Below are 22,998 nucleotides of genomic sequence, written 5' to 3' on the forward strand. Positions count from 1 at the left end.
GGGGGGGGGGGGGGGGGGGTCTGTGCGATGCATGGCCACACTGATGTGTCGGCGGTGGGGCCCTGGGTGGCGTTGCGTCGGGGTGGCCCGCGACAGCGAACACGCTTGTGCCGTCCATGTGGTAGGCAGGGTGTCGGCGTGGCTGGAACGCATTGCACCCGGCCCCGACTGCCGTTGCTGGTGCGGGGGGAGGAGGGGGCCTGTGTGCCACCCCTACGGGGATGCACAGCAGGTGGGCGCCGGCGTGACGGGTGCGGGTGTGCGGCGACCTGCAGAGCGCGGCGGTGGTGTGGAGTATGAGGCAGGGGCCGTGCTCGGATGGCTGAGCCGGCGCGTTGCTGTAGGGCGTGTGTGTGCAGGGCTGCTTGGCACCACGCGATGTGCCCGTGACAGGGCCCGGCATAGCGTGGAGTGCAGCTAAGCTCCGATGCACCGTGACAGAGAATGGACGGCCTGAAAAGCAAATTTTTTTACAAGGGATGCGAACGACGACCTGGAAGAGTGGCGATGAACGCGCTACGCTTGTTGCTGCGGACGGGGTGCTCTCGATATCTCGGCAGCGTGACTCTGCTTCTACTTTTTGGTTCACCTTCACTAGTTGCACTGGAGAAGAGATGGGGTTTGCCTCGATATACAATGCTCTGGTGGTGGGGTGTTCACACCGCTGCTTGTCGCGCTTTTATTTCTCCACAAATCCATCCTCTCCACCGTCTACAACTCTCTCGAATCGTGTGTTTGCGGCGCCTGTGCGTGTTTCGTCTACGCGGTGTTGATTATGGGACATGGCGGCCTCTGTGCCACCTACGTTGTCGATGGGCTTTCTCACGCTTGCTCCTCCAAAACCTGCCGGTGAACATGCACGTGCCGGCAACCTCTCTGTGGGAGGTCTTTGCATAAAGAGCAGTAGACAGTCGAATCGCAGCGGTGCGTGCGTGTGTGCGCGGGGTGCTAATGAACGCGTTTGGTGGCGGTTTCAACCAAAACAAACCTGGTGGCTTTGGCCAGCAGGCCCAACCAGCGCAAGCGGCATTCGGCCAGCAGGCGCAGGCAGGAGGCTTTGGACAACAGCCGCCGCAGCAGGTCGGCGGCTTCGGCCAGCAGACGGGTGGATTTGGCCAACCGGCACAACCACAAAGCGGATTTGGCCAGGCGGGTATGTCGCAAGCAGCGGGCGGCTTTGGCCAGGCTCAGCAGCAGCCAGTCGCCGGCTTCGGGCAGCAACCGCAGGTTAGTGGATTTGGCCAGCAGGCGACCCAACAGGCTGCCGGATTCGGGCAGCAGGCGGGTGGATTTGGCCAGCAGGCGACCCAACAGGCTGCCGGATTCGGGCAGCAGGCGGGTGGATTTGGCCAGCAGCCGCCGCAGCAGATGAGTGGCTTTGGCCAACAGTCTCAGCAGCAGGTCGGTGGCTTCGGCCTGCAGCCCGCCACTGCTATGGGGGGCTTTGGGCAGCAGCCGCAGCAGGCAGGCGGATTCGGGCAGCAGACGGGTGGATTTGGCCAGCAGTCGCAGCAGCAAGGCGGATTTGGACAAACGCCGCCACAGCAGCAGAGCGGTTTCGGACAGGCGGCTGCCGGCGGCTTCGGTGCGGGGCGAGGCGGCGTTGGCTTCGGTGCAGCTGGCGGCTTTAATCAGTCAACAGCGCAGGGAGGAGGGTTCGGTGCTTCTCAGACGGCCGTGAATGCTTTTGGGCGACCACAGCAAGCGCAGGGTGGATTTGGCACCCAGACCACTGCTGGTGCTCAGCTCGGCGGCGGACAGGGCACGGGTGGCTTTGGCGCTGCTCCTCAGGGCGGCTTCGGCTCACAGCAGCCGGCGCCTGGTGGCTTTGGCCAACAGGCGGCTACCGGCGGCTTCGGCCAGTCCGCTGCACCAGGTGGCTTCGGCACTGCACAACAGACTGGTGCTGGTGGGTTCGGTGCTGGACGCGGCACTACAGGCTTTGGCGGGCCGCAGGCCACCGCCGGTGGCTTCGGCGCCGGCCGCGGGGCCACCGGCTTCGGACAGGCTGCGCAGGGTGGGTTCGGTGCGCAGCAGCCAGCCGCCAGTGGGTTTGGACAAGTGCAGCAGCAGGCGGCCGGCTTCGGAGCACAGCAGGCGACGACCGGGGGCTTTGGGCAACCTGCTCAGGGCGGCTTTGGCAACGGTGCTTCCCAAACCATCACTGGTGGTGGATTTGGCGGGGCCCAGCAACAACAGCCGCAGGGCTCCGCCGGCGGGTTCGGAGCTCAGCCCAGCGCCGCAGGCGGCTTCGGACAGGCCACCGGTGGCTTTGGAGCTCAGCAGCCAGCTGTTAGTGGATTCGGCCAGGCAGCGCAAGGCGGCGCCTTCGGCCAGCAGTCACAGCCCGCCGCGGGCGGGTTCGGCGCAGGCCGCGGCACCACCGGCTTCAATGTCGGGGGCGGCTTTGGGGGCTCACAGCAACAGCCGCAGACCGCCGCGGGCGGATTTGGGGCCCCGAAAGGCGCGGCAGGTGGGTTTGGGCAGGCCGCTGGTGGCGGATTTGGACAAGGAGTGGGCGGCTTTGGCGCACAGCAGCCAAAAGCTGGCGGCTTCGGTCAAGCAGCCCCCGCTACCGGCTTCGGGCAGGCTGCCCCCGCCACTAGCTTCGGCCAGGCTGCCTCCGCTTCTGGCTTCGGTGCGCAGCCGCCGGCCACTGGTGGCTTTGGGCAGGCACCTGCTGCAGCAGCACTTGCCAGTGCGCCGGCCGCTGGCTCTGGCGTGAATGTGGGCCGTCCCACTGACTTGGCTTTCATGTCCCTTCCTGACTACAACGCAACGCCGTATGGCAACGTGCTGCTCTTCGACTCATACGAGCGGCCTCAGGCGGCCAAGCAGACGGCGAAGACGATCGAGGATGACTTGAAGCCCGTTGTACCTCCAGCCCGTCGGGCGATGCACACGTGGATGGTGACGCAGATGCGGGTGCCTGACGAGAACACGTTGATGAAGCAAGTACCAGCGTCCCTCGCCTCGAGCGCCCTGTCGCCAGTGGCGCTGAAGGAGATGCTGGTCCCTGCTGTGCAGCTCGGCGGCGCCGCGGCAGGAGAGCCCGCCGGGGCGCAGAAGCGGGTGTCGCACGACTCGCCACGGCGGCCGTCGCCCGCGACGGCGGATGCGCCGATCGTCAACGCCGCTGTGCCACGGTGCACCAACCCTGAGTATACCCTGGAGCCCAGCCTCGCTCAGCTGGCCACCTACACCCCCGAGGAGCTCCGCCGCGTCTCACGCTTCACGATTAGTCGTCTCGACGGCTCGTGTGAGGTACGCTTTCTGGAGCCGGTGAACCTGGTGCGCGTCGACGTAGCCGCGGTGGTGCACCTCGGCAGTGACGGGCACGTTGCATTGTACCCTGACGGCGACGCCCCGCCCTTGTCGAGCGGTTTGAACGTGCGAGCCGAGGTGCGGGTGCGCGATCCTACCGGCAAGGCCACGGAGGGCATCGCCCGCTACTGCGCGGAAACGCGCGCCCACTTCGTGGGTCACCGGCAGGGGTGTTGCGTCTACCGTCTGAACGACAGCAGTTCCGCGGCCGGCGCGTCCCGTGCGGCTCTTGGGCAGGATGCGAGCGACACCGCCCCGCTCTCCATCATCCACGACGAGGATGAGCACTCGCACAACCTCGACCGCTCGAGTGACGACAGTGAGGAGGAAGACACAGACGACATACGCAGCGCCGATCAGCCGCAGGCGGCCACTGGTAGCGGAGGCGCACTGGCGATTGCCGATGCGGAAGTGCGCACGTACACGGTGCCGCCGCCACCAGCGACGCGAAGGCCAGTGGTAGAGCGGCGCCTGACGCTGGCTTCGGCTGCTGACTTCGATCTGCCGTACGCCCTGCCGGACATGAGCGTGGAGAGCAAATGCGAGCCGTTCTCGGTGAAGCTGGGGACATCGCGCCGCACGACTGAGCCGCGCGTGTACTACGTGCGCGCGCAGGAGTCGATCATTCAGCGCACCTACGTCAACCATCCACCGCGGTTGCAGCCCTCGGAGCGGACGATTCGCGGCATGCTAGCGAGGAGCGTGCGAGCCGGCTGGAGCACTGCCGGCAGCGTTGCGTTCCCGTCGCACGCGGAGTTACGCGACGGGGCGGAGGTGGGTGGCGCGGTGCCAGAGGTGGTGGGTGCCTGCGCCGTTGCCGCCACTCCGTTTCACTGGCACAAGCCGTCCCAGAAAGCGCTCACCCAGTGCGCTGTGGCGCTGCTTCGCCTGTTTCTGCAGCACACCGACGTGGCAGACGACGCGGTGTGTCCACTGGCATCGATTCATCTCCACCGCAACAAGAGCCACAACACGCTCTCGGCGGAGAAGCTGAAGGTGGCGTCCAATGCCATCGAAGGCGTGATCTCGGCAGCTGGCAAGGCATCTCTCTCTCGCGTAGAGCTGCTCTCCACGCGGCAGACCTGCACCGTCCTCTCCCTTCTCTCCGCCCTCTACGCCCTGCCTGAGGCGGACGCCGCTGTCCCGAACGCGATGGAGGAGGCGCGGTACCTTACGCAGCTGCGCCATCGAAATCTGGCTGGCTGGCTGAAAACGGAGCTCGCTGCCTTTCTCGACAGCTCCGCTACGCGTGCGGTGAAGTTGTCCCCTGCGGAGGAACTGGTGCAGGCTATGCTGTGCCACAGGCTTCGCGAGGCCCGCGCCTCCGCTCAGTCGGTCGCGAACGCGGAGCTGGCGCGTGTGGTGCGCGTGTGCGGGGAGGGGAACCAGTTTGGCGGTTACATCGAGATGGCGAAGAGCGGGTTCAAGGACGGTGAGGAGGTGCGTCAGCGTGTCGTGAGCCTCCTCTCTGGCAAGGTGGAACCCTTCATCCGTGACGAGGAGTACACGGGCCTGGACGAAGAGACAGCTGAGGTACGCGCGGCCCCGACGGCGGCCACGTGGAAACAGCTGCTGGGCATCTTCACTTTCTACGGCTGTGTCCCGGATACGCCGGCCGAGGACATAATTCATGCCTTCCTCGAGCGGCTGCGCGCACCGTCGTCGCGCAAGCTCAATCCTTTGCCTCCGTACGCCGAACGTGTCGACACCGCTGTGCTGCGGACGCACCGTGGGAAAGATGTTGTGCGGCGCGGCAACACCTTCCAAGATGCTGCGTTGCTGCTCTTGGAAGGATTCGCCAACGGCTCGGCTCCCCCGGCTGCCTGCCTGCACCCCCACGCGTCGAGCTACTCGGGCGCCGACTATCTCACTGCCTTCGTGATTGTGGCTGCGATCCGCGCTGTCCAAGTACCGAGGGAGCAAGCCTACAGAGATGCGGAGCTGTCGGTGCTTCTCGGCATGACGGCAGAACTCGAGTGCAACGACGAGACGTGGTTCTGGGGCCTCCTTCCTCTGCACATGATCGAGTCGCCCGCCAACCGCCTCGACGCCGTGCGCGCGTTTTGCAAACGCAACGCCATGCGTGCCAGCGTTCAGAAGCAGCTGGGCGAGCCCCAGGCGGATTACGATAGATTAGTAAGCCTGATGCGTGTGAACGAGGGCTGGCTGGAGCCGGTTTACGTCCCTCCAGAGGAGGAGAGGAGTGCCGCAGAGAACATGCCGAGCGTAAGGACGCACGCCGCCCTCGAGAAGGCACTGGCAAAGCTGGCGATAGAGCCGTGGTAAGGGTAACGCAGCCGGCAAGGGCGTGACGCGACTGAGACAAGGCGTAGCGCACGCACACGGACTCGTGCCAGTGGGTATCTGTGGACGTTTGTGTGTGTTAGCGTCTCCATCGGACGGCTTAGAGCAGCGGGCGCGTGTCTTACATTTTTTTCTCTTCTGTGTTCCTGCCACATCGCTCGAGCGCTGCACCTTGATTGAGAATGGCCTCTGGCCAGTCGTGCGCGCCACTCGCTGTTTCTTACGTGTGTAGGGTAATGAAGGGGTGCGTGTGCGTATGCGTGTTTGTGTGTGCGCGTCGTGCGTTGGCTTTTGCCACTTGACTCCGTTGTCATGGTGATGGCAGTGCTGCATGCATTCTCTCTGTCTTGGGATGCCAAAAACGTGTCGTGCCTTTGCCATCCGCATCAGTCTTTGTCGTTGCCGTGTAGTGGTTCATTTTGTTTTGCCAGAGAGGGAGGGCAGCGCCTATGTCGCACCTGCGCGTGTGTGCCTGTGCTGGTCTCTGTGCTTGTAGGGGTTCGCCTGTGGCTTTAGGAGGAGGTGCAGCGACATGCAGGCACACGCGCGCTAACGCATCGGTGCCTGACTCGTCTCGTGAATACACTATAAGAGAAACACAGAAGCACAGTATGCGTGCATCGCGACTCAGCGGCGTGATTGCGCGCATGCGCGTGCATGTGCTTGACATCGCAAAGGACTGCCACTTCACGCATCTAGTTCATAAGGGCGCACGGGAATTCCTCAGACCCCACTCCACGATAGGATCTCTGCACACGAAATGGATGGCAGTCGATGGTGGCAACATCACACGCTTGTGTGTGCCCTGGAAACATGTGAGGCTTGGCCCGGTCTCTGTCGAGGACGGCTAGCGCACTCCAGCTGCACGCTGAAGAGGGGCGATACATCCAGAGGCCATAAAGTGTTTACTGCTTTTCTCAGGTGGGCGCACGCAGCGCTGCCGTTGCTGTGAAGGGCACCGTCTGTGGTGCGAGGGCACTGCTGCTCCATCCTTGTTGTTCTTCGGTTGTAGCTGTGCTTCTGTGTGCTACGTTCCTTGCACCGCTGACGTGTGAAGGGGGCAGAAGGCCTCTCCACGCATGGCTGCCTCGCCTTGATCTTTCTCCACGCTGATGATGCGTCCATCCTCCCCCTTCCCTCCCCTTTTCTCGCCGCTCTCTCAACGCCGCACAAGCTGTACTCGTGCTGCTTCCCGTTGCTTGCGTAACGGCCGTTCGCTACGACCAGTGAGAAGCTCTTCTTGGTTGTTCACTCGCTATATGATTTGACTGCTGCCATTTGTTTTGCCTTCTCTGCTTCTCTGCTCTTTCCTCGCAGTTGTGTGCGCGTGCGCCAGCATCCTGGACGTCCGCTGTCTGTGAGCGGTTTTGTTCCGTTGCTGTATGCGTGCTTGCTGGTGGGCTCTCTTGGCGAGTGCGTGACATGTGATGCGCGTGCAAGAGCCTCTCCTCGCCGTCGTCTCACCCTCCTCAGTGCGCTTCTTCACCCACGTGGGTCCATACGTCCATTCCCTTCTCGCCTAAAGGCTCTTTCTCTTGTCTGACCATTATGGCATGGCAGCTGCGGGCCTCGGTGCTGCGCGTCCCGCGCTTCACCCTTCGCTTTCCCGGGAGCGGCAGGATAGAAGACATGCGCCTCTTTACACAGACGCTCTACAGGTACTGGTACCACAAGGGCTTTTGGGGCGCCACCGTTGCCTCTGCGGTTGATTTTCTCAATACCTTTGTTCTCTTTATTGTGGCGGTCATCTTCACGATGCGGTTCGACTGGGCGGTAGCTCTCAGCTGCGTGGAATCGGAGTGTGCTGCGCACCCACTGGTGAGAGGGCTGCACGCCCCGTACATCTTCCGTAGCACGTTCTGGGGCCACCTATGGGGATTCATTTTTCTCAGCTCCACTGTCGGCTCCTGCGCGTACGAGCTGGCGCGCTTCGTGGAGACGTACTACCTGCAGTACGAGGTCGAGGAGGTTGCTCGCGAGGCTGGCGTCGACACCGGCTTCCTTACTCCGCTGCACCGCTGGCGCTATCACCTGCAGCGTGGCCTGGATGGGCGAGCCGGGCACGAGTTCATCGGCTTGTGCGGCGGCGACGCAATCGCGCTCAGCACCGCAGGATGGGGCGAGTTTCTAGAGACCATTTGTGCGGCGGTTGGCCGCAGCGGCAGCGTCAAATTTGGCGCTCCTGGCGAACCGCTGGATCCCCTACGTGCTGTCCAGGGCCTTATGCAGTTGGAGAACTACCTGATTGCGCTGCATGAGGCTGATGCGTTGCGGGGTACCGCACTCCAGTACGTCAGCCCAAGCGTGATCAGGACCCTGATCGACTCCATGTTTGATGCCTTCCGTACAGTCGAATCCCGGCATAAGTGCGTATGGGCCGTCCGCTCCACCATGGTCACCTACGCCGTGCTGTACGGGGCGGGGTTTCTCTTCTTTTGCGTGTACGTGACGCTCAAGGTGCTCGTGAAGAACGCGGCCCAGGTCAAGGTCAACTACTGGGCCCTCTCCCAGCGCATGTGGACAACGGAGGCGCAATGGCGCTTTCGGCTCTACAACGAGGTGGAGCACCTGCACGCGTGTCGCCTGCGTGCCGGGTCGGAGGTGGCCGAGCGCATGGTGGATCGGCTGCGGGTGTCGAACAGCGTTTCTAGATTTGTGCGGCGGGTCTGCAGCACGTGCGTGCTTGTGACTGCCATCCTATCCTTTCTGAATCCGGCTCTTCTCATCGGCTCCTCCATTGGCGGGCTCACTCTCGTTTGGTGGCTCACGCTCGCTTTGATGCTGTATGCGTGTGCGCCAGAGGTGGACCCTCGGGAGCGCGAGTACGCGTACATCACCGACCTGGAGCGGCTCGTTGACAGCATCCACTACGACGCGGCGGAGTGGTTCCATTCGGCGGACGCTTTCTACGAGCACATCACGACGACCTTTTTCAAGAATCGGCTTCTAGTGGTGGTGACCGGCCTCCTCGAAAGTCTCGCGCTGCCTGTCTTGCTCGTGTATGCCCTGGGGGACGGCAGCGTAGAGGCGTTGGTCGAGTTTGTGTTACAGCACTCGACGACGGTGGACGGTGTCGGCTCGATCGCCGCCGGCTCCGACTGGAGCTCCTCTTCTCTCTCCAGGACGCCGCCGGGGGAGCACGACTCAGGCGGGGTCAATCACGCGTCAGCGTCGACGCACAGCAAAGACGCTGACACAAGCGCCACATTGCTCGGCAAGCCCGCAGCTGCCACTGGCTCTGCACACAAGCGGGCAGAGAAGGTGCAGCTGTCGGTCGCCAGTTTTGCTGCGGTGTACTCACAATGGACGCTGCGGCACATCGACGGCCCGACAGGCAGGGAGTCTCCGGCAAGCTGCCAGGACGCTGCCCTCAACAACTTCCTGCGGCAGCTTAGTCTCCGCGTGCGGGAGGCAGCCATCACGCACGCAGCCAGCGTCGCCTCCGCGGATGAGCTGATGATATCCAGAGACTCATTGGCGCCGTCGAAGTCGGTACGCTCGGAGCGCCGCTTTAGGGTACCCCGAGAAGACGCCGAGCAACGGATCGACGGGGCCGACGGCGAAACCAGCGGGCTGCCGGCGTTTGCGGCGGGTAGCACAACCGCACACGAGCGTGAGCAGCTGTTCGTGTCGCAGGTGTCCTCGTCGCGCCACGCCTTTCACTTCTCTCGGACAACTCAGCTACCGCTGAACCGTCGAGAAGCGGCAGACTACGGAACTGAAAAGGGAGGCGCCCTGTGAGGAAGAATCCAGCGAGTGTTTGGCTCCGCATGCGAACAGCGTGCGGCTCGTCAAAGAGGCGCCGGGCCGTTTCGATAGCACACATGCTATGTGGCGCTGTTCATAATGGCGGGACACGCTTTCGTCTCCGGGATCGGATCCTTCGGGATCGATGCCGCGGCTTTGTCTGATCCGTCTCTGCTGCTGCCCCCCCCCCCCGATTCTCCCTCCGCTTGCTGTTTGCCGATGCTGCATGTATGCATCGACGTGCTTTTTCCTTCAAACAAGAAACTATGCTCGCCTACCTCTGCTCTGTGTGTGTCTCTTGCTTTTTCTATGCCTTTGTTGCTCGGTGCAGTGCCACCACCCTGCGATAGCGCCGTCGCGCGCGTCACGAGAAAAACGCACACGCAGAGAGCAAGCAAACTTTCTAGCGCTGCGGCCGCCACTCCTTGGATCGCCTCTTCTCCTCACAATGGACGCCTCTGTGTTGTACGGGCGATTCGTCTCCGTGTGTGTGTGTGCGTTGGTGTGATGCTCAGCCCCCCTCCGCTGGGAACGCAGACCAGTGACCCTGTCTCTCAGACGGGCACACATTGTTTTCATGGCCGTGCGGCCTCAAGCATGTCAGCCATGTACCCAGCGCCTGCTGCCAACGATGTGTCACTTCTTGTGTCTCTCGTTGATGTATTCGTTGCTTCACTCGTTTCTTCTCCACTCTCCTGTATGTCTCTCCGCTGAACGCCGGACACGTCCGCTGAGTGTACGCCGTGCTGGCCGCTGCTGTCGTCCCGCCAACCCACCCAACCGCCTCACAGGCACACAAACCGTGCACCAATAGATAGAGCGTCAACTCACGATTCGGCCCGAAAACTCGCACCTACGTGTCACTGCAATTTCCCCACCCCCAACTTCCCATACTGTTCGTCTGCCTCCCCAGGAACAGTGCATTGAGCTGCTTGAGGTAGCAAGTGAAGAACCCGTTGATGAACAGCACGACCACCGCGCAGTTTGAGGCCGCCTGGTGTGAGGTGGAGCGGCAGCAAAGGGAGAGGCTGAGCGCCAGCACAGAACGCCTCAATGCGGAGGTGGAGCGAGAGCTGACGTTGCTGTTGGCTGGCGTCCGCGACGCACTGACAGAGGACCAGCGGGATATTCAGTCCGAGTTCGACAAGCTCATCCGCATGGTGGAGCAGTTTCAACAAGGCGTCGATATGTGGCAGCTGAAGGCGAAGAGCTCTATTAAGATGATTGAGGAGAAGCAGCGCAACTTCGCCCTGCTAGTCGAGGAGACGTCCATCCGCGCAGCGGCGAACCGCAGAGACTCCATTGATCGGCTTCAGAAGCGCGCCATCGAGACGGAGGCGCACTGCCAGCAGCTCATAGCCGCAGCCAGCAAGAGCATGTAACGTTGGAATGCCCCCTCCCCCTCCTCCTCTCGCCCGTCACCACAGCCCTCCACTGTAGTCGAAGAGAGCACCCCACATTGCGGGCCGCGGCTGTCTGAGCATGGAGGGCCGTGCGCTCGATCGCTTCGATGGCTGCGCTTTAGGCTTGAGGCGGCGCTGCCTACTTTGTGTTTTGTACGCCCCCGTGCTTCGTTACATGCTGGAACACGATCGTGGTGGCGCATGTGCCGTGCTCGCCCTTTCCCTTCCTCTTACTGTCTACTTCATTCGCCGCATGTGCGACGCACCGAGAGGAGCGAGGCACCTTTTCCTTTCGGCGAGTTCGATAGAGGCAGATAGCGGCGTATAGGGAAACGTACCCCGTGCGCACACGCACACACGAAATAGCTCAGCCACGCAGGCTCAGTGACCATCCGTTCCAGCCTCTGCCCATGCGGCAAAGGGAACTCTCTCCCTACCTGTAACGGGCGCTGAAAACGTTTGCGTGCCAGTAGAACAGATGAGGCGGTGTCGCTGTCGTCTCCAGTGGTTGACTCCACCACGGTACTTCGACCCTCGTCCTCCCCGCCTCACATCCACATACTCCAAATCGTGCATGACTGCGGCGCTTCTTTGTTTTGTTTTGAGGAGCAGTGCAGAAGGCGGCAATTTCTTTTGCACTCACTGCTTTGACGAGGTGGCGCATGTCAAGGCTCACACACACACACACACAACTGCGCGCCGCATCGCGCCGCGCTGCCCTCCACCTGGACGTGAGCGTCTCCGCTGCACCGAGGTGACTGACCCATCGCATCTCCTCCTGCATCCATGCCTTTTTTTTTGTTTACTTGCTGTTTTCGGTTGCCGTTGCTAAACGGATGCAACGGTGACGCTCTGAATGCCTTCTTGGGATTTTTGTGGCGGCTGTGCGCCGCACCCCCTCCCCCCCCCCACCCCGTGCTCTTATTGTGCGGTATATTGTTTTTGCCCACGAGCGAAATTGTATTTCGTGCGAGTGTGCGCATGTGCTTGCGCACATGCCCTCTTTGGTAGCCTCACCTTCAGTCCATCAGACACGATCTCTCAAAGACCCGAGCGAGACCTTTGCTGCGCCACCAACCCCCCGTTCCCCACTCTTGTATACGTAGGAGTGATTTGCTGGAAGGCCAAGAGGCAGCCGACCATCAGGGCCACACGGCACGCCGTCATCATGCGACGACTGCTGGGTCGCTCGATGTGCGCCGATCCCGCCACCATCCGTGCCGCCGCTGGGTCTTCGATGCGCTTCATGAGGAACACACGTACAGCACCCTCCGCAACCGCGCCGTTTTTACGCCGCTGGCAGCTCCCGTCCACGCGACTCTCGTCCTCCTGCGCGTTTGTGCAGACTGATCGCCGCTGGCAGAGCGACAGCGCCGGGCAGCAGGATTTGTATGTGGTGCTGGGGGTGAGGCCGGACGCCACGCAGGATGAAATCAAGGCCGCGTACAAGAAGTTAGCTCTCGAGTACCACCCAGACCGCAATCACCAGCCGGGCGCGGAGGAGAAGTTTAAGTCGATCTCGGCCGCGTACAGCGTCGTTGGCAACAGAGAGAAGCGCCGCGAGTACGACGCGCAGCGAGCGATGTCGAGGGGCATGGGCGGTGGGTCGTACAACAGCGGCAGCAGCGGCCGTGCTGCTAGCGGGTACTCTGCCGGCTTTCCGGGCGGCATGGACCGTGGCAACTACCAGTACCATCAGATGTCCAAAGAGGAAGCCGATCAGCTCTTCCGTGAGCTCTTCGGCGGCATGCGTGTCGACCAAATTTTCCGCAACCTGGAGGAAGAGATGCGGCTCGGAGGCATCAAAGGAAACGGACTGGGCGGCCATGTTGGCCGCAGTTTCCCGGACTCGGAGCAGGCGTTCCGACCCTTCTTCAGCGTAGAGAGTAGCACGGCGAACGTCTTTGTAGACGATCACGGGAACCGCATGGAGGAGACGACGTACACTGACTCTCGTGGCAAGCGCTTCACGGTGCGCCGCATGAGCAGCACCGACCCAAACGCGAGTGTTAATCAAACCGCCGACGAGTTTTACCGTGGACGGCACGCCGGAAAGGACGGCCGCTACCGATTCGGCAACGTCTCCTCCCAGTTCCAGCGACCCGACAACGACTTTACGCAGAATATGCTCGGTGTCCGCTCCCACGGCCGCAGTCCGCTGGTGGCCTTCCTCATCCTTGCCGCGTGGACAGTGATACTGGGCACTCTTCTGTTCTGCTGCATTGGCTTCCTTACTCGGCACCCGCTGTTCTTTGCGTCCGTTCTGGTGTTGATCCTTCTCGGCCGCGCGGCCCGCCCCTTCTGATTGCCGCCGCGCACGGTGGAAGCGGGCACACAATGGGTCGAAGGCTTGCTGACGTTGGAATTGCTTCTGCCTGTGTGGTGCGTGATCGAGTACAGTGCGCCCTTCTGAAACCTGGCCGTCTGCGCCTCGATGCAGGGAGCCTCGTTCGAGCGACGCGGCGTGCCTGACGTCATCTGGGGTTCGCGTGACTTTGTGATGATTGCGAGTTTGTACGCGTCTGTGTGTGTGCACGGACAGATTGATGCTTGTAGGCCTGTGAGTTCCTGTGCCCGTGCCAGCACTCTTTGCTGCCTGTGCACCTGCGGCGAGCGGTGACGTTGCAGGGAAGTTGTCCGATCGTTCGTTTTGTTGTTGTTCCCTCCTTCGGTGATCCCTCCTTCCCTCCCCCCACAACCACGCTTTTGTTGCACCCGCCCGTCCATGCATCTCATCCGCGCCGAGAAGGTTTGCCGCCGCGTGGGAACTCGCGAGGCGACTGTCTTCGTTCTGCGCACCACTCTTTATGTGCGTACTTTCCACAGCGTGCGTCTGTGGAGGAGGCACCGATGAGCTAGAGGCCGAGAAAGCCGACGATTGTGTGCAGATGGCGCCAAGGAGCGCGTGTGTGACGTGGGAGAGGGCGATGTGCCGAGCAGGAAGAAGCGGAGGCGGCAAGGGGGGGGGGGCGATAGCGATGGTTGCTCGTACTCGTGTTTTCTCTGTTTCATTGATCACTCACAAGCGAGAACGCGAGTCGAGCGTCATTTGAAAGCATCGCAGACGCACTCTGACGTGTCTGTGCTTTCTCCGCCAAGGAGGAAGGCGAGCCGTGCTACTGAGATATTTTATGGCGCCATACGCGCCGTGCAGAGGTGCCGTGGCAGACTTTCAGCACGTGTGCGTGCGGATGTTTGCTATACCGCGTCTCTCTCTCTTCCCAAGCCCTAGTGACCGTCTCTCCATGTGCAAGCGGGCTTTCGCATGAATGCGTGTCAGTTATCGCATGGAGCCGCTCTGCGCTTGGTGCTGAGGCAACGGCGATGCAGGCTGCACGAGCTTGCCGCACCCGCTCTGGCGTTGGCCCCACCAATCTGTCAAACACATGCACTGCTTCTAGCGCTCACGCCCACTTTCTTGTTCTCACCTATCGCTGCTCCCACGCCAACGCGCCGGCGCGCGCGTGAAGAGTCGTTCGCCATTACGCAGCCCTCCTCTCCCCATCACCGCTCACAGACTCGCGTATTTGTACGCTCTTTCCCGTGTGCCCTGTGCATCGCAGCCGAACAAACCCGTAATGCACCGTGCGCGGAACGTTCGATCTCATACGGGCGAGTATGCCCCAGACATTTTGGTGGTTGGTTCTTGCTTTCTGGACTATGTCGGCTACGTGGACCACATGCCGCAGGTGGGCGAGACGATGCACTCGGTGTCGTTTCACAAGGGGTTTGGCGGCAAGGGCGCCAACCAAGCTGTGGCGGCTGGCCGCTTGGGGGCCAAGGTTGCCATGGTGAGCATGGTCGGGACAGATGGCGACGGCAGTGACTACATCAAGGAGCTGGAGAGAAACGGCGTTGACACGGCGTACATGTTTCGCACCGGCAAGAGCTCGACTGGACTGGCGATGATCCTGGTCGATACCAAGTCATCCAACAACGAAATCGTCATTTGCCCCAACGCCACAAACCATTTCACACCTGAGCTGCTGCGCGCGCAGACGAACAACTACGAGAGGATCCTGCATACCGGGCTCAAGTATCTTATCTGCCAGAACGAGATACCCCTTCCCACCACGCTCGACACGATCAAGGAGGCGCACAGCCGTGGCGTGTACACGGTGTTCAACAGCGCTCCGGCCCCGAAGCCGGCTGAGGTGGAGCAGATCAAGCCGTTTCTCCCGTACGTGTCGCTCTTCTGCCCGAACGAAGTGGAGGCGACGCTCATTACCGGCGTGAAGGTGACGGACACCGAGTCCGCCTTTAGCGCCATCAAGGCGCTGCAGCAGCTCGGTGTTCGTGATGTCGTCATCACGCTCGGTGCGGCCGGCTTTGTCCTTTCTGAAAACGGTGCCGAGCCGGTGCATGTCACGGGCAAGCACGTCAAGGCGGTGGACACGACCGGCGCCGGTGACTGCTTTGTCGGCTCCATGGTGTATTTCATGAGCCGCGGCCGCAACCTTCTGGAGGCCTGCAAGCGAGCCAACGAGTGCGCCGCCATCAGCGTCACGCGCAAGGGCACCCAGCTGTCCTACCCGCACCCAAGTGAGCTGCCGGCTGGTGTCATGTAGTCGTGAGTAGAGGGCATGCTCGCCTCCTCCTCCCCGACGCTGCGAAAGGCGATGGGGTGCTGCCGATGGTGATGATGGTGCCGGGGGCACTGGAGCGCCAATATGTTTAAACGCTTACGAACAGAGCACGCCATCGGAGCAAGCAACTGCGAAGGCGCGCACAGGGGGTGGGGGACGTGCGGTGGTGTTGTGACGCGGTTGCCTTTCGAGCAACAGCGCGTAGACCGAAAGTCTTCAAAGTACGGCGGACGTGTTTGCTGGTTTGTGTGCGCCTCGCTCCTCTCTCGAGGGCCTTCTTGTCTTTCTTCTCTGGCCATTCTCGAACCTCTCTTGCATCTTCGTCCCTCTCTTGCGTCGACTTCCGTGTGTGTGCGTGTGTGTGTGTCCACACGGTGTGCATAACGTGTGTATGTATACATCTCTCTTCCCCTGCCTCTCTCTGCCTCCCATGGCGAGAGGCGCTTGCCGTCGTGTGCTTCGCCGTTACCGGCTCTTCTATGTCACCTCACAAAACGTTTCTTTCATGTTTTATGCTTTCACTTTTCCCCGCTCTCTCTCGCTCTCGTCTGTTTGAATGTTACCCATGCGCGTTCCCCCCTTGGTTGTCTGTCTCTCTTTTTCTCCCTCTCTCTGTATGTGTGTACGTGCGTTTGCGTCTTGATGCCCATCGCACCGGAGTGGGGCGCGTACAAGCTCCTTTACGCGTGTCCCCATCTTGCTCTTCGCGTGCCCTTGTGTGTCTGGCGCGGTGTGGCATTGCCATCGGTTTACACCATCGCGGATGCAGTCGACGGGATGAAGTCGACGTTTTCGAGCCACTCGATCCTTTTTTCTCTCTCTGCTCGTTTCTTCGCTGTGCACCGCACAGGTGGGAGAAGAAAAAAAAACTTCACTCGTGGTCAAGCGCGCTGGAAGACAGTCAGTGGGATACGCTCGATGAGCGAGGAGGCTGCAGAGGCGTTGGAACGGCGGTGGAAAGCGGAGAGGGCGGGAGGGGTGGGGGGGGGGGGAGGCTATGAGAGCCGGGAATACGTGCGCATACACCCACCAGCCATAAGCAGCAGCAACAACGAAGAAGCAACAGCCATCATCATCGCAAAGCTGCCTAGCGTAACGTGCCCACTGGCGGAGGTAATGAGTGGCGTGCGAGGAGTGCACTTGAAGCTGACCAGAGGTGATGATTAGACGAGGTCCCCTGCCCCAGAACGTGTGCCTACCCTGGAGCTTCTACATGGAGAGCCACAGGAACATAATACCCCTCCTTCAACTTTATCTCTCCTTGTGCATCTGCATGGCACCCTTCTTTCCCTCCCCACTGCACATGATGGGCCTGCACTCGACGTGAGCCAATCTCACGGTCGCTCACACCCAAACCATTCGTGTACCCCCCGTCCTCTACCACACATCCACACTCACACCGAACACGGTGATGTGTAGAGCCCACACATACACAGACGTATTTGGGGTTGCCACGCGGCACTGTTTGTGAAGCTTCCTCACCTGACGCACCCAGAGCTGCGACACGTCCTCCTCTCTATCGAAGCAAAAGCGCACGCACAACACCTCCCCCGCCACGCAAGCTTGAGAGGGGCGCTTGGCCGTGGCGCGCTTGTGCGACTGGGCGAGGACAGTGGGTATACCGGCGCCGTATCTGCTTTGTACACAGCGGCACGTCGAGCCGTGAGGCTGTGCGCATGTAGACCTGGCCGGCGTCGTCTCGGCTGCTTGGACTCGACTTTCTTTTTGCCTTCTTTTTGTTTTGTTGTTCCTTTGGCTGGGGTGTTTGCTGGTTTGCGTGTGTACCGCGTCTTTCACCCTCTCCGCCACCCGCAAGGCGTCCCCATTGCCTCCTATATCCACGCCCATCGGCTCCCTTCTCTCTCTCGTGTTGCTTCTCCACCCCCTAGACATCGACGCCGTCGACATTCGTCTATTTGCGTGTTTTCACCCTTTCTTGTCGGGCTTCAGTCCTTTGCGCCTTCTCACCTTTCGCGTTTGCCGCTCTTCCACCGCCGCCTTTGGTCTCGCATTCCGGGCAGCCATGACGGACGTCACCTCTTCGCTCCGCCCGTCGTCGCGCCAGGGCTCCCCGGTGCCGCGCCGGCAGCTCGGCATTCTGCCTGTGAACCAGCGCTCCTACTCGCGTGTGGGCTCCAAGGGCATGATTGGAGATGACTCGCCGCTCATGTCTCCCTTGCCCTACTACCCGCGTCGTCGCAGTGTCACCTTTGCCGGTGACCAGAGCGTGAGAGAGGAGCGACCCAACTACAACGCCGCATATTCCGCTTCTGCTCCCGTCTCCCCAGCGCGTCACGGCTCGCCGCCGCCGGTTTCCATCCTCAAGCCGAACTCGTCGTTTCCGGCGGCAGAGGAGGAGGACAGCGGCGCTGCGCCGGCGTACCAGGCTGCCGCAGCCACCGTGGGTGGTGTCTTGGACCGCAAAGACCGCGCGCGGAACTCTCCGGTACCGGTGCGCGGTCGCTCCAATAGCCGTCAGCGCCTTGCGGCGCGGCGCAAGGAGGCGCAGCTGCATCGCAGCTTCTACGATGACAGCTTCGTGGAGGAGTATGTGCTGCGAGCCAAGACGGAGTTGGAGCAGGAGGAGGCAGAGCAGCGCCGAATGCAGGAGCAGCTGAGGACCGAGCAGGAGAGGGCGAAGAGGGCAGAGCGCCGCGTCTCGGAGGCAGCGGAGAAGATCAACGCCCTGCAGCACGCAAAAGAGGTGCTGATGACGGCCACGGTGCGCCGCCACACTTCCGTGACGCCGTCCCCGCAGCGCGCGCCTGCCGAAAAATCGAAGCGCAACTCCAGCCTCTTGCGGGAGCTCGAAGAGGACCCCGACCCGGAGGTGCAGGCAGCGCTAAAGGAGCTCGCACGCAACTCCCTGGCGAAGCAGCAGCGTCGCGTTCACTCTTCAGCTCATCAGCGTCGTCGATCGATATCCATTGTCTCCGCCGACGCCCTCGCGAAGAGCGGCGAGGCCGACGACGGTGACGACAACGACACCCGCAAGCGCGCCCGTCTAGAGAAGATCGTCTCCACGCTGCTTGCGAAGAAGGCCAAGAGCAAGAGCAAGCGTAGTGTGATGGTTATCGACTGGTCTGATCTCGACTCCGACGCCGACGGCGACACCGCGACCACTGAGGAGGATGGGGAGGAGACTGCGGTGGCCCTCAAGCGACGACGCGGCCGCCCTGCCAAAAGCCGCAGTATAGCGTTGGGGACGGAGGCGACGCTGGTGTCGTCGGCGAAGCATGTACAGAGGCCGTCCACGAAGCGCGCGGCCTCGTCCCGTAAGCGCCATGCCAGCGCAGAGCCCGAGTTGGGCGACTCACTTCTTTTTGAGGATGAGGCCGAGCAGCCGATTTTGCTTCCTCGCCGGCAGAATACGCGACCGCCCCCCACTCGGTCTATCTCGTACATCGAAATGGGGAGCGGTGATGACCTGCTGAGGGACGCCGCCAGCGTTGAGCGTGTGGTGCGGCGACCACCTCGTGCCACACGCGCGCCGGTCACGCGGCAGCGCCGCGGCCGTCTTGCATCTACTAGCACCCGCGAAGGTGCAGAGGACATGTCGTCTTTCACAGACGCCACCGCCTGGCGAGGACGTGCGCCGCAGCCGCCAGCCGCGACGACAGGGGGACCGACCGGCGTCCCGCCTCGCCGACGCCGCGGGTCCGCCCCGCGCGCGGACCCCAATGATCCCATGGCCGTCTTCTTTGAGGCTGCCTTTCCGAGTCCCTCGAAGTTTGATGAGATGATGATGCAGGCTGGCGGCCTGCCAGAGACCCGTCGTGGCGGCGGTGGCGGCGGCCGAGGACAGGGACGGCATCCCAACTTGGTGCTGCCTAGTTCGATTGGGCGCCGCCGCTGATACTTGAGCGAGTGCGTGCCAACCATGTTGGCGAGTGTGTGTATGTCGAGCAGTCTCGCGCCATTTACGACGTCATGACGTTCGCTGTTCTGGTTCTTGCGAGTGCCGGCTTGGTTCTCTTTGCTTTGACCTAGACTGTCTTTCCTATCTCAGTTCCTGCATCGCTCGCCGCCTCCGTCCCGCCTCCGTCCCGCCCAGCCCTCCCCCACCACACTCCTGCACTGCGGCAAGCGGGTCAGCGGACCTCTCTGTATAGGGGAGCCCTTGCGTGATGCGGACGCGGAGTTGTTTTGTCCTGCGAACCAGTGAAAGCCCTTTCTCGTTTGTTGTTTCTTATTTTCCTCTTGAAAGATAGATGCTCAGTCGCCTCCACGCGCTGCTCCGCTGTGGTGTGCGTTGTGTGGCTGTAAGCCAGCAAGGACGCACGCACGCTCACGACAGTGCAACAGTGGCGGGACGCTTTAGATTTCGCGACGTGCGGTGCGTCGGTATGTGTGTGTGTGTGTCTGGACGAGCTCATGTGCGCTGCAAGCAACACGAAAGCAAACAAACAAGCAAACGCATTGTGTAGTTCTCGCAGTCTACTGGGCGCGAGAGAGGAGGGGAGGGGTGGGCTAGACGGTTGGTTTCCGCACCGTTGCAGCTCCGGCGTGGGCCTCCTCCTCTTTTGACGGCTGTACTCGTCACCCGCACCGGTGTCAGGGGAGACTGCCATTTGTGGGCTTGAGGAAGCTAGCTTTCTAGCCACACGCGCTGTCTCGACTTGCCGCAGACTGGGGTCTTTGCGCTACTGCGCCGCATCTTCACGCACGCGTCTTCTTGTCTGCGTGTGCGAGTGTGTGTCCGTGTTCCTCAGGTGCGCGCATCACCTCTTCTCGGTGCGCGTGTCGTGTTGATAGCGCCCATTCTCTCCTTGCCTTCTTCGCACCCAGCGTTGAATTTGCACAGCCCTCACTGCTGCCTGCTTTTCTTCACCCTTTTCTCTTCGCTTACCGCCTGCCGCGTTGGCGCGGGTCTTTAACGGTTTTCTGCTCTGCGCCCCGGGCAGCAGCATCGATGACGACACTGCACGGCCAAAATAAGGTTACACGCACACAAGGAACCTCACGAGACCCGTCTCACTGCACGGCAGCGGGCAACATCGAATCTGTGCCTGAGAGCACCATTGCACACGAACGTAGAAGCGGCGTTGCCGGTTTTTTTTTTTTTGGCAGCGAGCAGCACGTCATTGGGAGACACACCGGTCGCTGACGCTCGAGGAAAAGTCGTTTGTCGCGTCTGCGTGTACGCGCGCGTGCAACAAAGCCTTGCCGGGAGCGTGTGCGTCAAAGTGGCTGCACCATTCTCATCCTGCCTCTGCGCACCGCCGGAGGCCGGAAGAGGTGAAGAAGCGAGCGCACGGAATCACAACGCGCGCGTGTTTTCCTCATGTCCTTCTCCCCCCCCTGCACGCAGGTACCGCTTCTCCTCCCTGAGGAACTCCGTGACGAAGTGGTGAGTGGAGCGGCGGAGATCATCGTGGAGCGCGGCAGTCGCAACCGCTGCTTCTTGCACGTCTACAGTGAAGAGGAGCGACTTGCCAAGGTCGAGGACATCGCGGACCCGGATGATGTGGTGCGGCACGCGCATGAAAAGCACCTGAGTGAGCTACGCTGGGCACGAGGCGTGCTGTGGGCCGACTCGCGCGTTCAGCGCTTTGTGCGGTACGCGGACCATATCTTATGGCCGGCGTACGAGTCTCTCAGTAAAGTCGTCAACGTGGTGCGCCAGCTGATTCTCTGCGAGGAAGGCGACAACGCAACGGCGCTGAAGAGAGCGCGCGACGTCGCCGTTGCGAACGGCATCCTTCGACGCGAGGCCACGCTCCCTGGTCTGCACCCCCTCAAAGAGACGAGGATGGAAGGCCAGGCGATCCTGTACGACGTGCAGCAAGTGCGGAAGCGCAGCCGTGACGCGTGGGCGGCGACGATGCCGTCGGTGCTCTTGCGCGTCGACGAGGAGCCCGTTGACTCTGTCGCTTGGATTGCCGAGGTAAAGCAGGCATCGCACACCGTCTCGGACATCCTGCAGCTTCAGCTTGCCACCACGCCGCTGACGCGGCTCGTCGAGCTGCTGTCGCAGCCGCGGAGCTCTCCGGCTGCTGCCGATTCCGCCTCGACCGCATCTGCGGCAAGGCAGCAGTGGCGATGTCTGCTCGAGAAGCATCGACAATGGGCCGAGTACCACTCGCTCTTCGCGGATGTAGAGGAGGCTTGTCGGGGGTGGGGGGCTTCGGAGGCGTGCGTGGCGCGCGACGTGCACGCGGCTTTGACAAGCGGTTCCAGCGTACAGCTACGCACGGGGGTTCACGCGAGCGTGCTACAGAGACTGGAACTGCATATCCTGCTCAGCCCTCGCTTTCGCAAGCTTGACAGTTTCGCGGCGGCGGAGCAGGCCGCCTTTTCAGCCCACTGCCCCGCCCGCTCTTGGCGTGAGTGTGTGGAGGAGGGTATGGTGCGCGTGGTGGTGCTGCCTCCCACCGGACTCACTCCAGCGAAGCTTGACACGCTCGTCCGACAGCATTTCCTGACCCCTGCGCTTTGCGATGTGCCCCTTGCAGAATGCTGCACGGTGAGCGAGGCTCGCAGCATCACCGCTGACCTACAGGTGGTTCACGTGACGTCCACCTTCAACCCATTCGTGGTGGTGCACGGCAGCCGCGTATCAAGCGGTTTTGCCGGTGATGTGCCATATTTTCGTTCCCTGCAGCATGAGCGCGACCGTCTCGTCACGGATCGCACCGATGCGCAGCTCCGGCAAGGCCTCCACGAGGCACCGTCGCGCGGCATCAGTGGCGCTGCCAACGACTTCGTGAGCCTTCCGTCGTCGTCGCAGCCGCCGCAGAGAGCACCGTTGAGGATAACTGGCGATGCAGCAATAGCCGCCTTCCACCGAGCCCTCATCTCGGCGCTGGCCGTGAGCCCTCTCACGCGGGCGGAGATACAGCACCACCCGGCGATGCGAGAGTACAGGGACGCGGCCAATTACGAGGCCGTTCTCAAGGTGGCACTCAAGGAGCATGCAGAGTTCAAGGGGCGAAAGTACCAGTTGCGCAACTGAGGTGATGCCGAAATCGCGGTGGACGGGCTAGTGCCCAGAGGTGGTGGTGACGCTGATGGGTGCTAGGAGGTGCCCAGCTCTGCCGCCGTGGCTGCTTTCCTTCCTGAGACTTTCACGCCTGTGCAGGCATAGGCACGCAGGCCGGCACGCGTCGGAAGCATCGGGTAAAGGACACGCGTGCATCACAGAACACCGCGTACTCACAGAATTGATTCCTTTCATGCTGTCCATTCTCTGTCACGGTGCATCGGAGCTTAGCTGCACTCCACGCTATGCCGGGCCCTGTCACGGGCACATCGCGTGGTGCCAAGCAGCCCTGCACACACACGCCCTACAGCAACGCGCCGGCTCAGCCATCCGAGCACGGCCCCCGCCTCATACTCCACACCACCGCCGCGCTCTGCAGGTCGCCGCACACCCGCACCCGTCACGCCGGCGCCCACCTGCTGTGCATCCCCGTAGGGGTGGCACACAGGCCCCCCCCTCCCCCCGCACCAGCAACGGCAGTCGGGGCCGGGTGCAATGCGTTCCAGCCACGCCGACACCCTGCCTACCACATGGACGGCACAAGCGTGTTCGCTGTCGCGGGCCACCCCGACGCAACGCCACCCAGGGCCCCACCGCCGACACATCAGTGTGGCCATGCATCGCACAGACCCCCCCCCCCCCGCCGCCCCCC

At 62.1% G+C, this 22,998-nt stretch overlaps 6 protein-coding genes and 1 pseudogene across 7 annotated transcripts, besides 1 other annotated feature; all 7 read left to right on the top strand.

The window, feature by feature from the left end:
- Window positions 1–951: 951 nt before the first annotated feature.
- On the top strand, window positions 952–5,610 carry LDBPK_270390 (nucleoporin, putative; the record flags this gene model as incomplete). Its single annotated transcript, XM_003861848.1, has 1 exon — window positions 952–5,610. One exon carries the CDS (start codon window positions 952–954, stop codon window positions 5,608–5,610), a length of 4,659 nt encoding a protein of 1,552 aa, XP_003861896.1.
- A 1,440-nt stretch (window positions 5,611–7,050) lies between these two features.
- LDBPK_270400 lies at window positions 7,051–9,369 on the top strand (annotated as a pseudogene; the record flags this gene model as incomplete). The annotated part of the gene is made up of 1 exon: window positions 7,051–9,369.
- Window positions 7,051–9,369: a sequence feature (contains an internal stop codon; hypothetical protein, conserved).
- A 965-nt stretch (window positions 9,370–10,334) lies between these two features.
- Window positions 10,335–10,757, top strand: LDBPK_270410 (hypothetical protein, conserved; the record flags this gene model as incomplete). Its single annotated transcript, XM_003861850.1, has 1 exon — window positions 10,335–10,757. The coding sequence occupies one exon, from the start codon at window positions 10,335–10,337 to the stop codon at window positions 10,755–10,757; it is 423 nt and encodes a 140-aa protein (XP_003861898.1).
- Window positions 10,758–11,946: 1,189 nt separating this feature from the next.
- On the top strand, window positions 11,947–13,083 carry LDBPK_270420 (heat shock protein DNAJ, putative; the record flags this gene model as incomplete). Its single annotated transcript, XM_003861851.1, has 1 exon — window positions 11,947–13,083. The coding sequence occupies one exon, from the start codon at window positions 11,947–11,949 to the stop codon at window positions 13,081–13,083; it is 1,137 nt and encodes a 378-aa protein (XP_003861899.1).
- Window positions 13,084–14,356: 1,273 nt separating this feature from the next.
- Window positions 14,357–15,346, top strand: LDBPK_270430 (ribokinase, putative; the record flags this gene model as incomplete). Its single annotated transcript, XM_003861852.1, has 1 exon — window positions 14,357–15,346. The coding sequence occupies one exon, from the start codon at window positions 14,357–14,359 to the stop codon at window positions 15,344–15,346; it is 990 nt and encodes a 329-aa protein (XP_003861900.1).
- Window positions 15,347–17,387: 2,041 nt separating this feature from the next.
- LDBPK_270440 (hypothetical protein, conserved) lies at window positions 17,388–19,220 on the top strand (the record flags this gene model as incomplete). The annotated part of the gene is made up of 1 exon (XM_003861853.1): window positions 17,388–19,220. One exon carries the CDS (start codon window positions 17,388–17,390, stop codon window positions 19,218–19,220), a length of 1,833 nt encoding a protein of 610 aa, XP_003861901.1.
- A 1,428-nt stretch (window positions 19,221–20,648) lies between these two features.
- Window positions 20,649–22,319, top strand: LDBPK_270450 (hypothetical protein, conserved; the record flags this gene model as incomplete). The annotated part of the gene is made up of 1 exon (XM_003861854.1): window positions 20,649–22,319. The coding sequence occupies one exon, from the start codon at window positions 20,649–20,651 to the stop codon at window positions 22,317–22,319; it is 1,671 nt and encodes a 556-aa protein (XP_003861902.1).
- Between the last annotated feature and the right edge of the window lie 679 nt (window positions 22,320–22,998).

Source organism: Leishmania donovani, chromosome 27 (genome assembly GCF_000227135.1).
Source record: "Leishmania donovani BPK282A1 complete genome, chromosome 27".
Lineage (NCBI taxonomy): Eukaryota > Euglenozoa > Kinetoplastea > Trypanosomatida > Trypanosomatidae > Leishmania > Leishmania donovani.